The 19,586-nt window shown below is 34.8% G+C and overlaps 1 protein-coding gene across 2 annotated transcripts in view; it reads right to left on the bottom strand.

Annotated features, from left to right (window-relative positions):
- Nucleotides 1-19,586, bottom strand: part of LOC149781003 (116 kDa U5 small nuclear ribonucleoprotein component-like) — a 91,782-nt gene that overhangs the window by 33,256 nt on the left and 38,940 nt on the right. For both annotated transcript variants that reach the window (XM_089938117.1, XM_089938118.1), the window contains exons 15-20: nucleotides 19,388-19,523; nucleotides 15,580-15,707; nucleotides 10,990-11,183; nucleotides 5,560-5,671; nucleotides 3,838-3,978; nucleotides 2,601-2,694 (exon numbers count right to left, since the gene is read on the bottom strand). In XM_089938117.1, coding sequence (XP_089794243.1) covers nucleotides 2,601-2,694; nucleotides 3,838-3,978; nucleotides 5,560-5,671; nucleotides 10,990-11,183; nucleotides 15,580-15,707; nucleotides 19,388-19,523 — 805 coding nt within the window. The remainder of the gene's footprint in view (nucleotides 1-2,600; nucleotides 2,695-3,837; nucleotides 3,979-5,559; nucleotides 5,672-10,989; nucleotides 11,184-15,579; nucleotides 15,708-19,387; nucleotides 19,524-19,586) is intronic.

The raw sequence follows: 19,586 nt of genomic DNA, 5'->3' as shown, positions 1-19,586 counted from the left end.
AGACCACTCGGCCACTCAAGGCCCCCAAGGTGCCATTGCATATCAACTCTATCTTCATTAAGTATACTGTCAGGTAGAATCCCAACTTTATACTTCAGGAATTCTCCTTCCAGACGAGGTTGGTGGTTCTTCCCTGGGTTTTCTAGGGTTCTTCCTCCACCAGTTATACTGGCCGCCATGTGTAGCCTATCTTGTGCTGAAAAATGGCATTAAACCCTAGAACAACAACAACAACCTTCCAGATGATCCAAGGTAGACAAGGATGGTAATAGAAAAGGATATCTCTTGACAAAGAATCTAACACTTCTGAAGTTTTTTGACTCTCTCATTTACATCAGCAAATGAAGCATTTTAAATCACTTCATCTCCATTGGGGAATTTCTGGAGCATGTAATCACAGGCTGTAGCATAATAATCTCTAACATTATCATAAAACACCTTCACAGCTAGAGTAGAATTGTGTTCAATGAATTCTCTTGCTTCTGCACCAATAGCAAGATCTTCATTATCTTTCTATTAAGAACTCAGTAAATAACACCTCTGCATTTATAACATTCATGTCTGCACTTTAGTTCTGCTGCAGTTAAGAAGTTACCTTAGTACTGGAGTTCGTAAGACGAGCTAATTTGATGTGTTTCTTTGTTTTCAAGTGTTTCTCCATATAAAATTTACCAACATGCCCAATATTAAAATCGTTTCCGTACAGACTGCAAAGAGCATGATGCTGCCCTAGAATACAGGGACTCGTATCGTTGCTTAAAAGTGACCGAACATACATGTACTATACAGTACATGAATGACAGGTCAATTTTAAGCAACGATATGAGCCCCTGTGCCCGAGAATGGAACGCTGTATTATGCCATTCATGTATTCATCTTTGAAGGATTCGTTTTTTTGTGGTCTTTTACTAATCCACCTGTGAAATTCTTTGAAAAAATATATGTGCTCTAACACAAACATCGACTAGAATACATCTGAAGACTTTTAGTGCCAAATAATAAAATTATTTCCCATCGGCCTGCAATATACATCACGTGATGCTGCTCTTGTGTCCTCATCTTTGGAAGATTGTTATTTTTTGTTTCGTTTATTTTTGGCCATTCTCTAATCCACCTGTGAAATTATTTGAAGGGAGATATTTTTGCTCTCATACACGCATCAACTAAAACAAATTATACCTTTTAGCACCAAATACCTACAGACTGGTTCTGTACTAAATATAAATTAGAAAAAAGAATCTGCGAGTAAAGATTAAAAATTAGAAAACCAGTCTGTTCTCTCCTCACTAAGCCAATACAGCTGCTATAAATAGAATAAGAGGTCAAAACTTTGAAAGTAGAACCAGCATGTTTCTGGATAATAGGATAGTTGCTATAAATAGAACATAATACTGTTAGGAAAGTGCACAGACTCTTATACTGAAGTTACTTAGATGCCATCTTTTCTAAAATACGGTCTGTGGGATTAATGGGATGTTAATAAAAACGAGAAAATAAACAATTTATTTTTTTGGAACGTGGATATACCGAAAAAGCGTAATCCATATATGTTTAAACGTAAGGCACAATTAAGTGAAAAAAAGCGTAATGATTATGCCAAAAGTGTAATGGTTGGCATGTATGGATGTGTGTGTGTGTGTTTAGGTGCAAATATAATATTTATCTTTTTGGACAAATATCCTACACAATATAGGGCCTTGAGACTGATTAGTCTTTAGAACCAAATGAGTAACCCTCTTAAAACAAACATGCTATTATTAGTATTATTAGTATTATGATTAAAACGATAATGCAAAACAGGAATCAAAAGCCTCACTTTACTGTACAAATGAAATCATGAACAATGGGTTACTGTAAACTGGAACAATTAATCAGGGGTTACCACAAACTTGGAATCATGAATTATGGGTTACTGCATACTGGAATCATGAGTTACTGCAAACACAGAATCATAAGTCATGAATCATGGGTTAATGCAAACTAGAATCACGAATTACTGCAAACTGGATTCATGATTCATGGGTTACTGCAAACTGGAATCATGAATTGTGGGTTACTGCAAACTGGAATCATGACTCGTGTGTTACTGCAAACTGGAATCATGACTCGTGGGTTACTGCAAACTGGAATCATGACTCATGGGTTACTGCAAACTGGAATCATGACTCATGGGTTAATGCAAATTGGAATCATGACTCGTGGGTTACTGAAACCTGGAATCATGATCAACTCCTTATCTGAGCAGTAGCTTCAATAATTTTATAGCGGGCTATGCAATACCTGCACAATGAATTATAAAATTATGCTGCATCAAGGATTAAGAAGTGCAAGCAACAGACACAGAACTGGACAAAAATTAAACAGAAAGAGACAGCAACATCAAGAGTCTATCCAGCTGTGTAATACTGAAATACAAACTGACAGTGTAACATGAATAAAAACTGACAGTGTAACATGAATACAAACTGACAGTGTAATATGAATACAAAATGACTGTAACATGATAGAAAATGACAGTGTAACATGAATACAAACTAACAGTGTAACATGAATACAAACTGACAGTGTAACATGAATATACAACTGTACAGAATACTTACCTATTTCTGAATACATTTTGCGCAGGTCATGCATCACACAGTCCAGGTAAAGCTCACCTGTTCCAAGGACCACGTGTTCACCTGACTCCTCTACCTGTAATGACATACCCCAAAGTCATATGCAGAAAATTTTAACTAAAGGGAGGCAAATCAATTCAGCAATAATACCAACAAGTGCTACCTCAATCATTACCCAAATAAAATCAAGAGTTATCTTGAATAACCATTTTGGCAAGCTGTACATCGTCATTCTCAACACTTTCCTAAGAGGAAACTTTGAACTCCTGAATCAATTTTGCAATACTGAAAGCAGTAAACAAGTTATTATCCAACTCTGTGGAGGAAGGCCATTTCTTATCTAGTTTCTGGTTTGTTGTTATTATCCAACTACATCTAGTTAATAACTTGCTATTTTCCAACAATGTGGAACGAGATAATTTCTTTTGTTGTTGTTGTTGTTGTTGTAGGGTTTAATGCCACCCCTCAGCACACAATAGGCTATACATGGTGGCCAGTATTAATGGTGGAGGAAGAACCCGGGAAAACCCCGGGAAGAACCATTGACCCACAAGAAGCTACTGGCAAGCTTTCTCACATACCCCCACTGGCTGAATCCGAGTTGCAAACCCATGCAGACAGAGGTGAGATGGCAGTAATGTGTAACAGATAGCGCTTTAGTCCACTCGGGGCCCCCTCTTTTCTTGCAAAAACTTGTTATTATCCAACTACATCAAAAAAAGGCATTTCTTATCTAGTTAATAGCTTGTGTTCTTATTCAACTATGCAGGACTTCATTTCTTATTTAGAAAACAGCTTGTTATTAACTAGAGCAAAAAATGGCATTTCTTATCTGACTGAATACACTTTAAACTTTCCAACTCACTCAAATCTCTAAAGACAAATGTACTCTTTAAACTGGTTACTTTATGAACACTGTTTAATACTGTAATAAGATCTGGAAGACCTATACAATCGATGCTAAACTGGTCTATGACTACCAGATATTTTTGGCAACCAACTACAGACAATGATAATTTATCATGTATTTTGATACCATGCACAGTGAAAAAGCTGATTCTCGATAAAAAATAATAAACATCTTCCAAGTTTCTAACAGAGGCAGTTTCTCAACAGATGACTGAAGAACTGTCCCTATTTCATAAATGTACCAATATAAATTTAACAAATTTGCATAAAACTCAAGTTAAGGAACTGTTACATAAAGAAGTCATTCTACCTTTGTTGTAATGAGGGGATAACTCTTGTTAACTTTTCTCAAGCCATCCAACATTTTGGGTAGTTCAGATGGATTAACAGGCTCTACCGCTATTTTGATGACTGAGCTGGTGTTGAACTTGAGTGGGCGGAAGATAAAAACCTGAAACGACAAGAGGGTGAGCTAAATACAGCAAAAACTAAACTAAAAACTATTCTTAGTAACAGGTCAAAAATCCTGCCAAGCTGGAAAAAAACGGTTATGTGAGGATTCGTTATTTGACAAGTTAATGTTGGTGTAAGTAGTGAACAGGAGCCAATAAAGGGTGGGCAAATTAATATAAATCTTTAGTCATTTTGTTAAGTGAAATCTTTTTGTTTACTATCTCATGATATTTGTGAAAACTCAATTATTTCTGGATTATCAAGGCAAGTTTTATAGTAAATGTACACTTTGGTCTCCAATTTTCATTTCTGGTCATGGAATGTGGAGTTTTGGATGAAGGAAGCAATTTAAAGTTTTGGAATTCCATTCCCCCTAAAATATGTCTGGATATCAAGGTTTCCGGAGGTTTATATATATATATATATATATATATATATATATATATATATATATATATATATATATTTTCAATTTGATTGGAAAATAGACCTACATAAAATATAACTTCCAAGGCATAAACTTAGGAGAAATATTTCTGACAATTTGTTTGGATTTCATGCCAAAACAAGGTTTCAATGAATGCAGCATCTTTTCAGTGAACAATGCAGTTGTGTACCTCACTGTATATGATTCACAAAAGCAATAAAACTTTAACATGAAACTCTGATACTCAATTTTATCATTACCTATGGTGCAGTTACCATCATAAAAGTGATTGGAGTCACATGATTTTTTTTACCTACAGTGATACAGTAAGTAAAATTTGGGATACAAGATCAACAATAACTATGTAAAAAAATGATTGTGCTCCCATTTTTTTCTTTACATTTTCAAGTACAGACATTACTTTGTTTACATTTTTGAACATCTGAGACCAATTAATCTGACTAATTTAGCATGCTGTGTAATATTTACACACACAGAAGGCTGCAAAAACAATGGGGAGAAAAGTGTCAAGAAAATGAAGGAATTTCGTAAGAATAATTCTTAATATCAATGCAATAATTGTACTGAAAATAAATATTTGTTTGAAGCATTACAAAATGGTAAATTTAGCACGATTTTATTTTTTTTGAAAACATACTATTCACAAAAAAGCCTTTACGGAAGATGTCATAAATAATCCAACTGTTACTTTGTATTTTGCCACATATATGAAAAATTGAAATTATTCTGTAATATTGGGATTGACTGTAAATATAGATAAGATTGTGTGTAAATAATGTACCGAATATACTCATGTACAAGTTATGTCCAACTGCATAAAACACATAACCTGATCTGCTGTTGCATAATGTGCCAGCAGGTCAGTGTCTATGTTGTTTGTTTTACTGATTAGTCCTAAAGTACTGCACAGACCCAGACCTGTCACACTGCATTATGTAAAGGCAGATTGGGGTGCATTCAATTTACATTTTGATCCGACTTGTAAGCAAGTATAAATAGCATATGTGCATGTATGCATTTGTGTGTAGTGGAATGCACACAACATACAGAGATATGATCACGTAAATGGAAGTATTTTTAAAATTTATTATTAACAGTGAATTGATGTTGTACTGACAAATATTATCCTACCTCCTCAGTATTGGATGCATCAGTGATGGTAGAGGTCTTGACAATAGACTGGTCGATGCCCTCCATTAGGATCCAGTTCCCAGCTGACACTCTATTCACCTCAACCTTGTATCTAATGACAGACAGAAAAAGTCTGAAAACTTTAGCATTTTATCAAATAACTATTCACTCATCCATTGAGTATTCTCAATATGATGTCTGTAATATCATGACGTGTGTAATATCATGATGTGTGAAAAATCATGTGTGTAGTATTGTGACATGTATATCAAGACGTGTGTAATATCATGACATGTATAATATCAAGACGTGTGTAATATCATGATGTGTAATGTCATGACATGTGTAATATCATGGCCTGTGTAATATCATGACATGTGTAATATCATGATGTGTGTAATATCATGACATGAGTAATATCATGACATGTGTAATATCATGATGTGTGTAATATCATGGTGTGTGCAATATCATGACATGTGTAATATCATGGTGTGTGTAATATCATGACGTGTGTAATATCAAGATGTGTGTAATATCATGACGTGTGTAATATCATGGCGTGTGTAATATTGTGCTCTTAAGTCACACTAAATACAAGAGATTTCCTGGCAAGTAACAATAACATTCTCATTCTACTCTCATAAAAACTGATGACAGTATATCTAGTCAAGTCAGACCTCAAAGCATAATAAATACAAATCTAGTCAAGTCAGACCTCAAAGCATAGTAAATACAAATCTAGTCAAGTCAGACCTCGAAGCATAGTAAATACAAATCTAGTCAAGTCAGTCCTCGAAGCATAGTAAATACAAATCTAGTCAAGTCAGACTTCAAAGCATAGTAAATACAAACTAGAAACACAGACAAAGCATAGTAAATATATAACTAGAAATATGGTCAAAGCATAGTAAATACAAATCTAGAAACACAAAGCATAGTAAATACAAAACTAGAAACACAGACAAAACATAGTAAATACAAAACTAGAAACACAGACAAAGCATAGTAAATACAAATCTAGAAACACCGACAAAGCATAGTAAATACAAACTAAAAACACAGACAAAGCATAGTAAATACAAATCTAGAAACACTGACAAAGCATGGTAAATACAAACTAGAAACACAGACAAAGCATAGTAAATACAAACTAGAAACACAAATAAAGCAAAGTAAATACAAAACTAGAGCAAAGTTCAAGCACAGCCTGCAGTAACAAACTTCAATATGGTTATGTATAGAATAAAAAGAACAATGGTATGGTCATATACTAAATTCAAGTAAATACAAATCTAGAAACACTGACAAAGCATGGTAAATACAAACTAGAAACACAGACAAAGCATAGTAAATACAAATCTAGAAACACTGACAAAGCATGGTAAATACAAACTAGAAACACAGACAAAGCATAGTAAATACAAACTAGAAACACAGACAAAGCATAGTAAATATAAAACTAGAAATACAGTCAAAGCATAGTAAATACAAATCTAGAAACACAAAGCATAGTAAATACAAAACTAGAAACACAGACAAAACATGGCAAATACAAAACTAGAAACACAGACAAAGCATAGTAAATACAAATCTAGAAACACAGACAAAGCATAGTAAATACAAACTAGAAACACAAATAAAGCAAAGTAAATACAAAACTAGAGCAAAGTTCAAGCACAGCCTGCAGTAACAAACTTCAATATGGTTATGTATAGAATAAAAAGAACAATGGTATGGTCATATACTAAATTCAAGAAAGTGAAAGAAAGAAAAAAGTTTCAAAAAAGAAAAAAAAAGAAAAATCACGCCAGAATTGCTATTAGAATAGTGCTGAACAATAAACTAATATTGACTTTGTCAGCACATGGCAGTTTTTCAGTCAAGCCTGACAAAAAAGTGGCCAACTGGTACTCTACAGGACTGACAAAAATTGATAAACCTTTGTGAACCTCACAAGAAAATGAAATCAAATTTACGTAGTCTATTTTACATGTTACTTGCATGAAAAATCAAATAAATAACCATCCTAACTTTAGGATTTTCATTTTTATGCCTCTGACCATACTCAACATCATGGGAAAAATCAAACTATCATTTTATGCACCTCTAATATTATAGTCATATCCTTGTGAAATTTCAGGATTCAGTTGATTTCTTGTGGATGTGACAATGTTTTTTTGTTGTATGTTCCGCCACTGTGGAATGCATTTCTTCATCAGAAGTTCAACTTTTTTTCAACTTCCCTCTCGTTTTTTTATGGTCTTCATCAGCTGGATCACTAGTCATCAGACTTCCCAACTAAGAAGACCTCAGGAAGACAATCAACTTTTTGTTCTGTTTTCAGAAAGGTGTAATAAAATATCATGTACTGCTACTGTCAAGTTGGAGAGGGCCACTCACAGCCCATCAAAATGAACTCTGGGGCCCAGAGTGGCAGAGTAGTCTAAAGTGCTCACTGTTATGGATCATTGCCATTTCACCTGTCTGAGTGGGCTCGAGTCTCGGGTTCAGCCAATGTGTGTATGTGAGAAAGCTTGCCAATAGCTTCTCGTGGGTTGGTGGTTCTTTCTGGGGTTTTACCAGGTTCTTCCTCCACCATTTATACTGGCCGCCATGTATAGCCTATCTTGGGCTGAAAAATGGCATTAAACCCTACAACAACAAAAACAACAAGTTGGAGAGCATGTGTTTATAAATTTTAGAAGTGTTTTTCAAGACTAGCAAAGCAATGGTAAACATTATGTTCAACTAAAAAGTCTGTTATGTGAAGATAAAACTTATCTCCAGTCAAGTTTGACAAGCTGCATTTCCAAATATTGTGGAGTTTAATGGCTTCTTGCTAATTCTGAACTTGATGTAATTCTTAGATTTATTTATATCACATGATGACAGCAATCATATCTTCTGCTAAGAGACATACTCAAGTCAGCACATGATATCCAACAAATGCAACTGTTACTCCCACCCCCGAATCTGAAAATTCTTTTTATACCTCTGTATTGATATTAAAACTTTTTAAGTTTTATTGTCCCTTTTAATTTGCATATGTATCAATCTATAAGCAGCAAGTTCATCTTGCACACTTTCTGCATGACAAAATATGTGCAGTTTAAAGTGTCTGAGGTACTTCAGTAAATGTAGCCTGGTTCCTGACCAACTCCACTGAATCTAACGTAAGACCTGGATCTGAATCAACCATGGACAAGCATGTATCTGGATTTTACTGCAACAATCATCTTTCCATAACATTTGCTTTTATTTTCCAGGTCTGTATTTTAAAGATCATTGCCATAAGACTTACAGTCAAATCGTAAAGGGTTGCAGGTATGCATCATATATGTTGTCAATTATTTGTATCCGTATCATAATTTGAGTGTGATACAGGGATAAAGAAATCAGTTATTCGTCATTCCAATGAATTTACAAATGATCACTGTTGCTATATCAAGGCCATATCATGTGACTACAATTTGGTTTGCTTAGTTAACAGTGTTAGCAAAATTGGAGTTTGAAGTTACCTCAATATGTTATGTGAATTTGTTTTGCATTTTTCATCTCAACTATTAAGATCTAATCACATAATGAGCTTACTTGTAACCTCTCAAACAAGAAATAGTATGGGATATACTTAGCATATGATTATTTCTGTACAATCCTGAGCTGTGCCATATATGGGATATACTTTGTATTTGATTATTTCTGTACAATCCTGAGCTGTGCTATATATGGGATATACTTAGCATTTGATTATTTCTGTACAATCCTGAGCTGTGCCATATATGGGATATACTTAGCATTTGATTATTTCTGTACAATCCTGAGCTGTGCCATATATGGGATATACTTTGCATTTGATTATTTCTGTACAATCCTGAGCTATGCCATATATGGGATATACTTAGCATTTGATTATTTCTGTATTTCTGTGCAATCCTGAGCTGTGCGATATATGGGATATACTTTGCATTTGATTATTTCTGTACAATCCTAAGCTGTGCCATATATGGGATATACTTAGCATTTGATTATTTCTGTACAATCCTGAGCTGTGCCATATATGGGATAAAGGAGGATGCAGTTAAATAGTTAGACCAAACATGGCAACCACTGCAACTTTAAAAACAACTTAGCAATTCATAAAAGAGCATGCCTTCTTCATTTATTTTGTGGTCACTTTTGGCACAATTAATCAAAGTTTTCTTTGCATGATATGGTGTCTATATGATAAAAATCTCACATAGTTAAGTCCTGGCTGAAAAAAAGAAATTGCTACAATTTAGTAAGAAATACAGCATATTTCAAGAAGACACAGATAAGATATAACCCAAACCTGCCAACCCTGATGAGCCTGTCTCAGTAAGGCAGTTGATTATTCTCCGTAAGATTGACCAGATTTCAGTAAGGTGTAACAAAATATCAATAACTGCTGTTTTACCACTGGAAAATGTAATTAAAAGTTCAACACAGAGATGATAAACTTCATGTTCAACTGAAAAGTTTGTAAAGTATGCACAGACTTTATTTACCACAAGTACAGTTGCACAAACTTTAGTTCCAAACCCTATACAACTTATGGCTTGTTGCTACCTCTCAAGTTGACATAATTCTTGGAAATTATTTATTCATTTCACATGATGATGGCAAACATATCTCCTGCTGGAAGACATACTCAAATTGACACGTGATGTCCAATAAACGTAATTGTGTCCTTTCCAGCTTTTATTCACAAGAATCTGAATACTTCTTTTTATTCTTCTGTGCTGATTATTAACACTTTTTTAGAAGCTTATTTTTCCTTTCATCTTAAACATGCTTTGCTTTCTGGACGCCATTAATTTTTTTATATATAATGAACAGTTTGATCATGCAGATGCTTTGCATGAACAAATAGGTGCAGTTTAAAGCATCTGGGGTGCTGCTGTAAAGTTAGTCTGGTTCCCTGACTTATTTCACTAATTCTAATAAGAAACCTGGATCCATATCAAACACGGATGAATCGTTTATCCAGATGTTTCGGCAACTATCATTTTTCTGTAGTTTCTGCTTGCATGCTGTAAGTCCATACTTTCAGGGTAATTTTCGCAAGACTTACATCAAAATCGTAAGAGTTGGCAGGTCTGTATGACCTATCGAGAATGAAGGCTTGTCCTGATAAACATCTGGTATTCAGGTAGTCATCTTGCATGGGAAGTAATTTTATTGCATGGGAAGTAATTTTACGGTACCCTAGAGGAGATTTTTGCACAGGTACTATTTATATCGTAAACAGACAGCAAAGACAATTTTTTACCTTTCTGGACGAACATGATTCAGGAGATACTGAAAGTTAATATCCCAAGGTAAATGTGATCATGTAACACATCAGACAGAGAACCTAGGTCTCAGATATCTGCATGTTGTCTGCACAGCAGACACTTTTATTCATACCTGGCCTCTGACACCCATAGTCGCCCCACTTGTCCAAATCTAGAGTCTTCCTCATCCTGTAGTGTGTAGTTTTCTCCAAGGATCCGAACTTCCTGATTTGCGTAAAGAGTGCCGCTCATCACACGGCCAAAAACATGGAAACATGTGGCATCCTCAGTTGGGTACAGCTTAGTTGTGTGAATCATCAGAGGGCCCTGGAGAAATATAATTAAAGATTCAATTGATCCATGTGGGGATTTTTCCTCATTTTTTTTATTCAACTGTGGCAACTTCATCATCATTTCAAAATTTAACCATGACTACAAAAATGTGTCAACATAACACAATCTCTCCACCAAACTGATGCAACTTAAGGCCAAAGTTTTAAGGAAAACAAATTGTTGGAAAATACTGAAAACTGAACCAGTACTATGTCATACCAAATATAGTTTCAGTTCATAATGTCAATGAAAAGTTACTGTATGGGACCAAAATATAATGCAATTAAAGCGCTTTGTCAAACAGGGGCCATAACTCCATTGAATTTATTGCAAATGAGTGAAAAATTTTCTTTGATTTGTAAAGCCTCATACCAAATTGTTTTGAATCAATGTAGTCTTCACAATGTATTAAACAAAAACAAAATTTAATGGGACAGACATGGATAAGACACAGTAATGGCCTCCACAGTAGAATGAAAAAATTCCTAAATTATTCCTTACAAAAATAATTCCATAATTAACAAACAGTGAAACGGCAACAATGCAACTTTTTCAAACTGCAAATGTGCAGGAATTGAACAATATGAAAACTTCTCAAGCTATGGTATTTTACTTGAATATAAGACTGGAAAGCATACATAAAGGCTATTTGACTCAAAAATAAAAGATTGGAATATCACATAGGAAAGCCTACATAAAGCCTTTTTGACTCTATAATAATAAATGATTGGAATATCACATAGCAAAGCCTACATGAAGGCTATTTCGACTCTATAATAAAAGATTGGAATATCACATTGGAAAGCCTACATTAAGGTTATTTCACTCTATAATAAATGATTGGAATATCACACTGGAAAGCCTACATAAAGCCTTTTTGACTCTATAATAATAAATGATTGGAATATCACAGTGGAAAGCCTACATAAAGCCTTTTTGACTCTATAATAATAAAAGATTGGAATATCACAGTGGAAAGCCTACATAAAGGCTATTTCGACTCTATAATAAATGATTGGAATGTCACACTGGAAAGCCTACATAAAGGTTATTTGATTCTATAATAATAAATGATTGGAATATCACACTGGAAAGCCTACATAAAGGCTATTAGACTCTATAATAAATGATTGGAATATCACACTGGAAAGCCTACATAAAGGCTATTAGACTCTATAATAAATGATTGGAATATCACACTGGAAAGCCTACATAAAGGCTATTTAACTCTATAATAATAAATGATTGGAATGTCACACTGGAAAGCCTACATAAAGGTTATTTGACTCTATAATAATAAATGATTGGAATATCACAGTGGAAAGCCTACATAAAGCCTTTTTGACTCTATAATAATAAATGATTGGAATATCACAGTGGAAAGCCTACATAAAGCCTTTTTGACTCTATAATAATAAAAGATTGGAATATCACAGTGGAAAGCCTACATAAAGGCTATTTCGACTCTATAATAAATGATTGGAATGTCACACTGGAAAGCCTACATAAAGGTTATTTGATTCTATAATAATAAATGATTGGAATATCACACTGGAAAGCCTACATAAAGGCTATTAGACTCTATAATAAATGATTGGAATATCACACTGGAAAGCCTACATAAAGGCTATTAGACTCTATAATAAATGATTGGAATATCACACTGGAAAGCCTACATAAAGGCTATTTGACTCTATAATAATAAATGATTGGAATATCACACTGGAAAGCCTACATAAAGGCTATTTAACTCTATAATAATAAATGATTGGAATATCACACTGGAAAGCCTACATAAAGGCTATTAGACTCTATAATAAATGATTGGAATGTCACACTGGAAAGCCTACATAAAGGTTATTTGACTCTATAATAATAAATGATTGGAATATCACAGTGGAAAGCCTACATAAAGCCTTTTTGACTCTATAATAATAAATGATTGGAATATCACACTGGAAAGCCTACATAAAGGTTATTTGACTCTATAATAATAAAAGATTGGAATATCACAGTGGAAAGCCTACATAAAGGCTATTTCGACTCTATAATAAATGATTGGAATGTCACACTGGAAAGCCTACATAAAGGTTATTTGACTCTATAATAAAAAATGATTGGAATATCACACTGGAAAGCCTACATAAAGGCTATTTGACTCTATAATAATAAATGATTGGAATATCACAGTTTGATTATATTTATCATACAGAGGTTTCTCTTAGTAGCAGATAAAGGTGGAGGGTTTGGGACTGATACATCAAGATGGCATATAATGCAGAGGTGATCTGATGCAAGGTCATGGGATACCAGAGAGGACCGTAGAATGTTATCATCAGGTCTATGAAGAATCCAGTTTAAAATGTGACCATGTTTATGGGTGGGTTGGTTAACTGACTGTTTGAGGTTGAAGACATTAATGGAATTTATGAGTTTTGATGTGTTTGAGTTTCCGGGACAGTCAAAGTGAAAGTTGAAATCTCCAAGAATAATCAGGTTGCCACCTATCCAATTTCCATAGTCCAGGAGATTCGGAAACTGCTCCAGAAAGAGAGATTCAGTCAGCTTGTTTTTTTTTCTAGGAGGAGGGTGGTATAGGTAGAAAAAATGGACTGATTGGAATATCACATAGGAAAGCCTACATAAAGGCTATTTCATTTGGCTCCATCTTAACAATTTGCGATACCATTAAAATATTTTTCCATCTGCAAGATAGTAAACCTACAGAACCCATTAAAAGGATAATATATCTTTGCAGTGGCAGTTGATACCCCATAATAAACTTGATGAATGGTGAGCAATTTGCACACATAAATACACCCCTGCTCAATTCTGCATCCTACCCCAACCGCATAAAGAATAAAAATGGGCAATAACTCTATAAAATTGCAAGAGCATAGTGGTTCACTGACATGTGCAACTTCAAGAGATGAAAATAATAACCAAGTTTATTGGTAATCCATCAACAATATTATCTTGAATGGCACATTATACACTTGCCCCATGCTGGAATGTGGATGTATGTGAAATTTGAATTTTTAATGTAGCTTTAACAATTTTCCAGTCATATTGCTACAATGTCTGCCGTGTGGCAGTTTATAGTGATGTCTAGTACTGGGGCATCATGCCGCAGACATGTAGCATAATGTCCCACCCCATCACATTATCCTGACACAATGCAGACAAGTCCTAACACTAACCTCTTAATGCTGAGCGTGAAGCAAGGCAGCTTGCAAATACCATTTTTAGAAGTCTCTGGTATGACTTGGCTGGGGTTCGAATGCGTGAACTCCCAAATCCAAGGCAGATGCTCTAACCACTTAGGCTGCTGGAGCAGTGTACCCAATGTTGGACAGTCCTCTGCACAGATAACTGAAATTTTGGTGCAGACATCATTTTGCTTTTTTGAGTCAATGTGATCTTGACACCTTTTTACCCCAAACTCAACAGGAATCTTGCTTACCCTAAGTACAAGCTATCCACAAAGTTTTGGGCCAGGTTCAACTAATGTTATTGTGCAGAACCATTTTCTGTCTTTCAATCAGTAACCGTAACCTATAACCTTTTGACTCCAAAATCAACAGCCTTTTTTCTTACCCCAAGAGCAAGCCATCCACAAAGTTTGGTTGCAATGTGTCATGTACAACTAATATTATTGTACACAAACCATTTTTAATTTTTCAGTCACAGTGATTTTGACCTTTAACGTTTTCAGTCCAAAATCATTATGTTCTCCTTGAACCAAGTGGAGACCTCGGATGGCTGAGTGGCAATCCATCCAAAACTAGAGTACTTGATGCACTAACGAGACTGGATGATACACAGCTATAAAACAAAGTGGGACATAACTCTGAAAAAAGATTTCAGCCTCAAAGTGATTTGCCAATGTGTGCATTGTCAGGTGATCACCATAATATTTCCTAAGTGTCATGACAATCCATCGAAAATTATAGAACATGTTGTGTTAATGAGTACTGGATGGAAGGATGGATGGCAGAAGGATTATTATATACCGCAGGCTGCGAGGCAGGATCATAGAAAGTTCTATTTTGCCATGGTGAATGAACAACAATAATCTAAAAGACATTCACTGAAATTTATACATCAAGTATTTAATAATTATAACTGTAAATGAGATCTTGGTTAATAGCATAATGGTAGCACTTGCTCAACACCTAACCGGTTCCAGGTTTAGTCCCAAATACATTCATAAAGAAAAGCTAATAGCTTCAACTGCTCCTTTTTTCCTTCCACCTTTTGGAAAATTTACTGCAAAATTTACTGGGTGTCCTTAAGTGTATTTTTCTGTGAATGCATTCTTTTCATGAACATAATATTTTGGAGAGAGAGAGAATCCAGTTTGAAATTTAATTAAGCCTGTCCAACCTACATCTGGGTCACACTGTGACATCATTTCCACCAATTCCGAGTCCTGCGGCCCAGTGTAGATATGTTCAATCTTCGTCTTGGTGTACGCAAGCGGAGATTTTATGTGCTCAACACACATGTCCACAAAACCTAGTTAAAATACAAGCAGAAAATATTTTTTATTGATTGTGTATTACGTATCATGCATCAGAAGATCTGGATTATGTATTAGGTAACATGCATTAGAATATCTAGATTATGTATTAGGTATCATGCATTATAAGATCTGGATTATGTATTAGGTATCATGTATTAGAAGATCTGGATTATGTATTAGGTATCATGCATTAGAAGATCTGGATTATGTGTTAGGTATCATGCATTAGAAGATCCGGATGATGTATTAGATATGATGCATTAGAAGATCTGGATTATATATTAGGTATCATGCATTAGAAGATCCAGATGATGTATTAGATATGATGCATTAGAAGATTCAGATTATGTATTAGGTATCATGTTTTAGAAGATCTGGATTATATATTAGGTATCATGCATTAGAAGATCTGGATTATGTATTAGGTATCATGCATTAGAAGATCCAGATGATGTATTAGATATGATGCATTAGAAGATCTAGATTATATATTAGGTATCATGTATTAGAAGATCTGGATTATGTATTAGGTATCATGCATTAGAAGATCTGGAGTATGTATTAGGTATCATGCATTAGAAGATCTGGAGTATGTATTAGGTATCATACATTAGAAGATCTGGAGTATGTATTAGGTATCATGCATTAGAAGATCCGGATTATGTATTAGGTATCATGTATTAGAAGATCCAGATGATGTATTAGATATCATGCATTAGAAGATCCAGATGACGTATTAGGTATCATGCATTACAAGCTCCAGATGATGTATTAGGTATCATGCATTAGAAGATCCAGATTATGTATTAGGTATCTTGCATTAGAAGATCCAGATGATGTATTAGGTATCATGCATTAGAAGATCCAGATTATGTATTTGGTATCAATGCATTAGAAGATTTAGATTATGTATTAGGTATCATGCATTAGAAGATCCAGATTATGTATTAGGTATCATGCCTTAGAAGATCCGGATTATGTTATATCAGCAGGGCCTCATTAAGTGACAGTGTATCTAACATGGGAAGGTATTTTAGATCTTGACATTGTATCTAACATGGGAAGGTATTTTAGATCTTGACATTGTATCTAACATGGGAAGGTATTTTAGATCTTGACATTGTATCTTACTGGGGAAGGTATTTTATATCTTGACAGTGTATCTAACATGGGAAGGTATTTTAGATCTTGACATTGTATCATATATGAGCAAATAGATGAGACCTTGATATGATATGATCATGTACCATACAACTGCAGGGTCTGATATGTGAGTGTGTATCACATAGGCAGATAATTTGGACCTTGATGATGTGATGTAACATACATCACCAGACTGGTTATGTAATAGTGCATCGCACATGGACACATTCTATTTCTGTGACAGAATATATACATGGGCAGACAGTGTAAACCCTGCTTATGTGATAATGTATCGCACATGCACAGATCCTGATTGTGTGACAGTACATTCTACACATGCAGAGTACAGATCCTGATTATGTGATCATGTATCATACATGTACATATCCTGATTATGTGATCATGTATCAATAATGTACAAATCCTGATTATGTGATCATGTATCAGACAGCTACAGATCCTGATTATGTGATCATGTATCAGACAGCTACAGATTCTGATTATGTGATCATGTATCATACATGCACACATCCTGATTATGTGATCATGTATCAGACATCAACTTGGCCTTAATATCTAACAGTGCATCATATATATCGCATGTAGTTTAAACCCTGATTATGTGACAGTGTATCATATATGGGCAGAGAGTTTAGACCCAGATTATGAGATTATGTATCATACAGGGGTAGACCCTGATTATGTGACAGTGTAACATATATGGGCAGATAGGTGAGACCCTGATTATGAGATTATGTATCATACAGGGGTAGACCCTGATTATGTGACAGTGTATCATATATGGGCAGATAGTTTAGACCCGGATTGTGAGATTATGTATCATACAGGGACAGAACCTGATTATGTGACAGTGTATCATATATGGGCAGATACGTTAGACCCTGATTATGAGATTATGTATCATACAGGGGTAGACCCTGATTATGTTACAGTGTATCATATATGGGCAGATAGTTTAGACCCGGATTGTGAGATTATGTATCATACAGGGACAGACCCTGATTATGTGACAGTGTATCATATATGGGCAGATAGGTTAGACCCTGATTATGAGATTATGTATCATACAGGGGTAGACCCTGATTATGTGACAGTGTATCATATATGGGCAGAGAGTTTAGACCCGGATTGTGAGATTATGTATCATACAGGGACAGACCCTGATTATGTGACAGTGTATCATATATGGGCAGATAGGTTAGACCCTGATTATGAGATTATGTATCATACAGGGGTAGACCCTGATTATGTGACAGTGTATCATATATGGGCAGATAGTTTAGACCCGGATTGTGAGATTATGTATCATACAGGGACAGACCCTGATTATGTGACAGTGTATCATATATGGGCAGATAGGTTAGACCCTGATTATGAGATTATGTATCATACAGGGGTAGACCCTGATTATGTGACAGTGTATCATATATGGGCAGATAGTTTAGACCCGGATTGTGAGATTATGTATCATACAGGGACAGACCCTGATTATGTGACAGTCTAGCATATATGCAGTGTTAAATTCAGAATTTAGTGTTATGGGGCTGTTGGTGCTTTGATTTTTTCATAATGGGGGTGGGGGACAGGTAACATTTTGATAGGGAATATCTTAGCTTTTAATATGCAATGGTATATTTCTTGTTCTTCATTAATTTCACACTATGCAAATTATGATATTGAATATAAATAAATTAACTTTAAAATTCTTTCTTTATCACATGTGCAGAGTCCTTAGATCCTTAGATTCAATAAATTGAACTATCCTCCTTTTACTAATAATTCACAGCAAACTGTATGTTAAGGATAAATTGCCTGTGAATGATAGTGTGGCCTAATATAGAGAAGTCGTAAGTTTCTTCAGTTTTTATACTGAACTAAATCCACAGTGGATGATTTACTATTGTGCCAGCCAGTAATCTGTGGTTATTACTCACTACTAATGTGTTCTGTTGCTATAACAAAGCGGTTTAAATAACAAAACGAATCCACATTACATGCAAATATCTGATGAAATCTAAAATAAGAATCACTTCAATTATATCAATCTATAGTGTGATAACTGTAAAATTCTCACAGACTGCTTCATTTTAATGTCTTTATGCAAGGTACTCAAACTTTCTCCGGTGTCAATAGTTGTAAATGGGTACCTGCATCTGCTGGGAGTTAACCTGTGATTGACTGGTGTTCCTTCAGGCAAAGTCTAATCACTTTCACTTACTTCCAGATTTCACCAACAAATCTTTTGGTCTGGACTTAAGTCTACAATTCCATGATCTGGCCTCAATTTCACCAAATTAATACAAATCTTAACTTGAAACTTTAAGACATCTGATTGGTCAATATGAAGCTGACTTTAATTTCAGCCAATCAGATCAATGGATTCAAAACTTAAATTTAACTCTAGACTTGAGTTCTATTTATGAAATTTAAGTTTGACTTAAAACTGACTAATAAAAGATCTTATGTCTAGAGTCTGGACCTAAGACTTCAGCCTTTTCAGTTCTAATACCTGTGAAGTCCCCAAAGAACCTGCGGCAGATAAGCTTCAACAGGGGTCTGATATTGAGTTTCTTCTCCTCCTTGGTCAGACTGATTCCCAGCTCGTCACACAATCGCGGCAAACATTCATCGACATCTCCAACAACCTGCATAAAAAAAATCTAAATATATGTTCTTTTGCAGTCGACTAAGAGGTGCACATTTTTTCT

The sequence above is a fragment of the Sinohyriopsis cumingii genome, chromosome 16 (assembly GCF_028554795.1).
Source record: "Sinohyriopsis cumingii isolate HCF-2022 chromosome 16, ASM2855479v2, whole genome shotgun sequence".
Classification (NCBI taxonomy): Eukaryota; Metazoa; Mollusca; class Bivalvia; order Unionida; family Unionidae; genus Sinohyriopsis; species Sinohyriopsis cumingii.
Note: the sequence above shows the minus strand (reverse complement) of the source record. Positions and strands in the feature narration are given on the sequence as shown.